At 39.1% G+C, this 5,000-nt stretch overlaps 1 protein-coding gene across 1 annotated transcript in view; it reads left to right on the forward strand.

Annotated features, from left to right (window-relative positions):
• LOC113808733 (cadherin-99C) overlaps positions 1–5,000 on the forward strand; it is a 71,605-nt gene that overhangs the window by 56,732 nt on the left and 9,873 nt on the right. Inside the window, exons 15-25 of the mRNA XM_027360208.2 lie at positions 143–283; positions 400–555; positions 661–789; positions 2,351–2,551; positions 2,836–2,985; positions 3,108–3,269; positions 3,483–3,599; positions 3,739–3,988; positions 4,228–4,376; positions 4,561–4,701; positions 4,800–5,000. The exon at positions 4,800–5,000 is cut by the window's right edge and continues 24 nt beyond it. Coding sequence (XP_027216009.1) covers positions 143–283; positions 400–555; positions 661–789; positions 2,351–2,551; positions 2,836–2,985; positions 3,108–3,269; positions 3,483–3,599; positions 3,739–3,988; positions 4,228–4,376; positions 4,561–4,701; positions 4,800–5,000 — 1,797 coding nt within the window. The remainder of the gene's footprint in view (positions 1–142; positions 284–399; positions 556–660; positions 790–2,350; positions 2,552–2,835; positions 2,986–3,107; positions 3,270–3,482; positions 3,600–3,738; positions 3,989–4,227; positions 4,377–4,560; positions 4,702–4,799) is intronic.

The following is a 5,000-nucleotide window of genomic DNA, read 5'->3' on the forward strand; positions in this document are numbered from 1 at the left end:
GTGAATTTGTCATCTTTCCATTCATAAATAGGCATGCGCAGATAAACCTACATATTATTCATATCGATAAATTAGTTTGTATGTTTATACATAGATACAGACAAGTAGTTATGGAATTATAGAACAAGTAATTACCTTCCAGGCAATAGACCCAGAAGGTGACGCTGCCACTTTTTCCTTTGTGGGTGGCAATGACCTTCGCCACTTTGATATTGGAGACACATCCGGCACCATTCGTCTCAAAGAAAAATTGGACAGAGAAAGTCTTGATTCGTATGCCTTAGTAAGTGAGCTGGAATTCAATATGATTTGCTTTATATCACATTTCAAATAAAACGTATTTAGAAAATATATAATTGAAGCAGTTGTAAAAGTTTGATATTTCTGTCAATATTCAAGATCGTAAAAGCGGAAGACCCCGAAGGCCTTGCTAACACGGCTACAGTTACTATTACTGTTGGGGATATCAATGACAAGAACCCGGAGTTTGTGGGCCTCCCTTATTCCTTTAGGGTTGACGAAGGACTCACGGAGGCAATAGTTGGAACAGTTACCGTAAGACAAATTTTCATTCTTTTGAGGAATCATTCATTTTTTGGAATATGTGTTATAGTGTTTATAGCTTTTGCATATATTAACAATATGCCATCACTCGTACAGGCTGAAGACGGTGATTTAGACCTTCATGGAGAAGTAATGTACTCAGTGCCCGAAGAATCGCCTTTTAGCATTGGAAGTGAAACTGGCGAGATACGAACCAAGGCTGCATTGGACTATGAAAAGCAACAGGTATGGCATTTGTATTATGAATCTGATACAATATATCATCAAAGTAATAGTGAAAAAGTACCATTTGGAATAAATAAATAGTTTTTTTTTATCTTTTAAGCGACAGCCCTGTTAAGCTGAAGCTAGTGAACCAAAGTATTCATGACAGTAACATTATATCATCACGGGACCATCCTCTGTACCAAACCTTATAGGAACGCGGACATGGGATGGGAACAGTAAGAAAACACACGAATATGCCGAAGGCCTTTCCACTATTGCTTCGTCAGGGCATGCCCTGACGAAGCAATAGTGAAAAGGCCTTCGGCATATTCGTGTGTTTTCTTGCCCTTCCCTTCGTCGTTCCTGTTGCAATCTGTTCAACATGAATTCCACACATGGGATGGGAAGGGACGTGGATCTAACAGATGACAGGAAATTTTCATCACCTGGCACCTCCTCCCTTCGCTTGTCGACACCGCATTGCTCATGTTTATGAACACGTAATGAAAATTGGAAAAGGGCACGGTGAGAGGCGAAGTGAGGAACTTAAGCTGCTTAAAAATGTACTTTTGTACCTCATATTTTTTTTTTTTTTTTTTTTTTTTTTTTTTTACCTAATAACGAGTAGATCCCTTTGTAAAATGGGGGGGGGGGGGGGCAGGACAGCCACAGGCAGTAAGTCTGCCGGAACAAGGAATTAGTCTTCAGGCTTAGGTCACATCCCAAGAGGAGCATCCCTGAGGATAAACATGGGGTACCACAAAGTGGGCAACCTCGCCTGCAAGTGGCCATGTATAATACCGTATACGAAATGAGGAGCCTGACAACACATACAGCTTTACACCAGTACCGCAAAACATACCATACTGAGCACATGCAGGCTACGCCCCTCTTTTCATCCTCTTCAGTGCCAGCCCTCCCGCAGGCTATCCGCTGGGGAAGGAGACTACTAAATTCAATTTGGCTCCGCCCTAGCCTCCACCGCGTTAGCAACATCACAGAAGCGCAAAAATTACTTGAAAATGCGCGTCAGTGACAATGGGACTGACATTGACACTCTGACAGTCAGCAATATCTCTTGTGCTTTGATTTTTCCTGTTTTGTATATGAAACCAAGGTAACAGGAAGCCTGTGCTATAACGTCATATTGCAAAGTAGAAGCTTGGCATTCTTCACCTTTCTCTTGACGTAGTATAAAGAGGAAGGAGAGACTTACAAAAGAGAGAAAAACGAACTCAATTAGTCTCGAAAACAAACAGTCGCACTCTCCCAATATGGCCACCAAATAATGAGTGATGCCATGGTGATGTAAAAACGATAGGGATACAAAGCCCTGTTCATTTTGTCTTTGTTTGAAAAGCAATTTGGTAAAGAAGATACCTTTTGCATTTTTGAGGTACTACTTTTAGCAGTAGTCATGGGATGAATTTTAATAAATCTATCAGAATCATTCTTTTGGTGTATTTATATGGAAACTTAACAAGAGGCATATAATACAAAGCTATTAATAAAGAAGCAATGGACCTCGGATTTGTTTATTTTTACTCATTTCATTCTAATAAGGACTGACTTTCATCAGGTGCATTATCTCGTGGTGACAGCAAAGGATGGAGCAGCTGACCCACGCATCTCAACTGCTACGGTGACAGTGCTTGTTACTGATGTTGGAGACGAGCCACCCATTTTCACTCAACAGGTGTACGAAGCTTTAGTGCCGGAAAACGTTCCTGATACTTTGGTTGCCACCGTGGTTGCAACTGACCCAGACACCAGGCCTGTTGTGCGTAACTTTTGATATTCAACATGAGGCATTTGAATTAAAAGTCGTAACTTTTTATCTAAGCATAATATTGTTGATGTTAAACACATTTGACTTTATCCTGTTACTATTTGAGTATTTAATGTGACCATTACTGATGTTGGAAGTCTTCTTGTAGTTCCCATCAATTTGACTTGAAAAAAGCCTTTGAAAGTACTTTTTCTCAAAAATTGTGATTTTAATTCAGTAGGGAGTTGTTTTCAGTAGGAAGTTCCAAGTCCCCACTTAAAGAATTGTTTCAACAGATTACATATGTGCTGGTCAGTGGTGATACACAGTTATTTAGCATTGAGCCACAATCTGGACGTATCACAACGATTCGTGGGTTGGACTATGAGCAGGCTCCACGCCACACCATTGTTGTTGGTACTCTCGAAAACCCAGATGGCCCACAGGTAAGCTGGTACAACTTGTATCCCCAGAGAGAATAGCATATAGTCTTGTAATGGTAAAAAATACAGTTAATTTTCTTTTAATAAAATATATTAATGAAACTACTTAATCTAATCTTCTGTAGGCCACCTGTTCTGTCTTGGTAACAGTTGAAGACAAGAATGATAACCCACCCATCTTCAATGCACCGATTCCCCCTCTGACTATCCCTGAGGCTTCTCCCCCTGGCACCCTCGTGGCCACTGCACTTGCCACTGATGCCGATGGGACCAAACCTAATAGTCAGGTGAGATAAGCAGAATTTAGATTACTGTCAAATAAAAATCAAACTGATAATGATTATCACTTCTACAGTTGTGGAACTTCGTGGCTATGTGGTACCCAGAATCAAGGAGCAAGTTTTTAAATAAACATATCGTTCATTCTTGGATGATATTGATGATTAGAATAATATTCTTCCTTCACTGTGTTACTGATGCAGTACTGATTCTGTTGACAGGTGGAATATGAACTAAATGGATATGGTGTAGCACCTGATTACTTTGCTATTGACAAAGACTCTGGAGTTATAACTATCAAAGCTGACCTCCAGCCAGAATTGGAGTCAGATTTTGAGGTAGAACACCTGTTTCTGTTTATAGTTTTTGGTCAATACTTGGGTCTAAAACAAATCATATAGTGGTTATAATTATATTCAGTTGTTAATCAAAATTTCATGAGATATTGTCATCTGTTTTGTTTTCCCCTTCCAACAGTTGGAAATCGTAGCAAGAGATTTAGGTAGTCCCCAACTCAGCACCACCTCGACCGCCTCAGTGTCAGTGGAACGCCCCGGCGTGGAGCCAAGTGTTCCAAAAACCTGGGCTACATTTTCTGATACTGAATACAGTGCCGAAGTTAAGGAGGATACAGCCGTAGGGACACTAGTGCATAAACTGAATATTCTTAATAAACCTGATTTAGTAGGACATCTCCGGTGTACTATACTGGACGGCAACAGAGATGGTAAGGGCATGTAAAGCTTTTATTTTATTTCAGGGATTTTCAGTTTAAATATGCATATGTAATTCTTTGCATGGAAGCACAATTGTGTGAATAATTTCTTTCTCTAATAATTTATTTGTTTTATTTAAAGTTAAACATGCATGTAAATATATTCAGTGCCATTTGAGTACCTTTATATAAATCTCAGTACTTATATAGTCCCCTTATTAGTAATTCTTATGATTGATTTTCTTTTCTAGGGTTATTCAATGTAGATGTGACTGCTGAACGCCACTGTGGACTTTTTGTTAAAGCCCCACTTGACTATGAGACAAAAAAGCATTTCACACTCTCAGTGGCCCTTGAATTGCCTACAGCCCCGCCGGAAACTGAGAACAGGGTTGCAAAAGTTCGTAGAGGTTTTCTTCGTAGTATCATTTAATGAAGATTAAGATTTAAGATTAGATAAGTTATTGGCTTGCTTTATGGTGCTATTATATGACTAAATAAGAAAGTGAATACTCAATATTATACGTATAATACACAAAATATTCATTATAATTGGAACTAATCACATAAAAAATTATTTACAGGTGCACATAAATGTCATAGATGTGAATGACAACAAACCAGAATTTATTTTCACGCCTCCTTACAGTGACTTAGCACATTCCAGTTATTATGCCTTCGTCTCTGAAAATGCTCCTATTTCTTCGACTGTTTTACATGTTACAGTAAGTTATACTGATAGCAGTTGACAAATCATCTTAAAACTTTGGCTCATTCTCTGAAATATAAGATAAAGCAAAACTGTAATTCTCAAATTTTATAGGCCACAGACAAAGATTCTGGTGACTTTGGGACCATTCAGTACAAGCTGGTGCCTAAAAGTAACCGAGGTGGATTCTTCCATTTGGAACCGAATGGAATTCTTAAAACCGAAAAGGAATTATCTTCTGTGTCTCCCTCGCTCCTGCCTTTTAATCTAACTGTTGTGGCAAATGACAATCCACATAAAAGTGAGGGGGACTCG

Source organism: Penaeus vannamei, chromosome 32, assembly GCF_042767895.1.
Source record: "Penaeus vannamei isolate JL-2024 chromosome 32, ASM4276789v1, whole genome shotgun sequence".
Taxonomy (NCBI): Eukaryota; Metazoa; Arthropoda; class Malacostraca; order Decapoda; family Penaeidae; genus Penaeus; species Penaeus vannamei.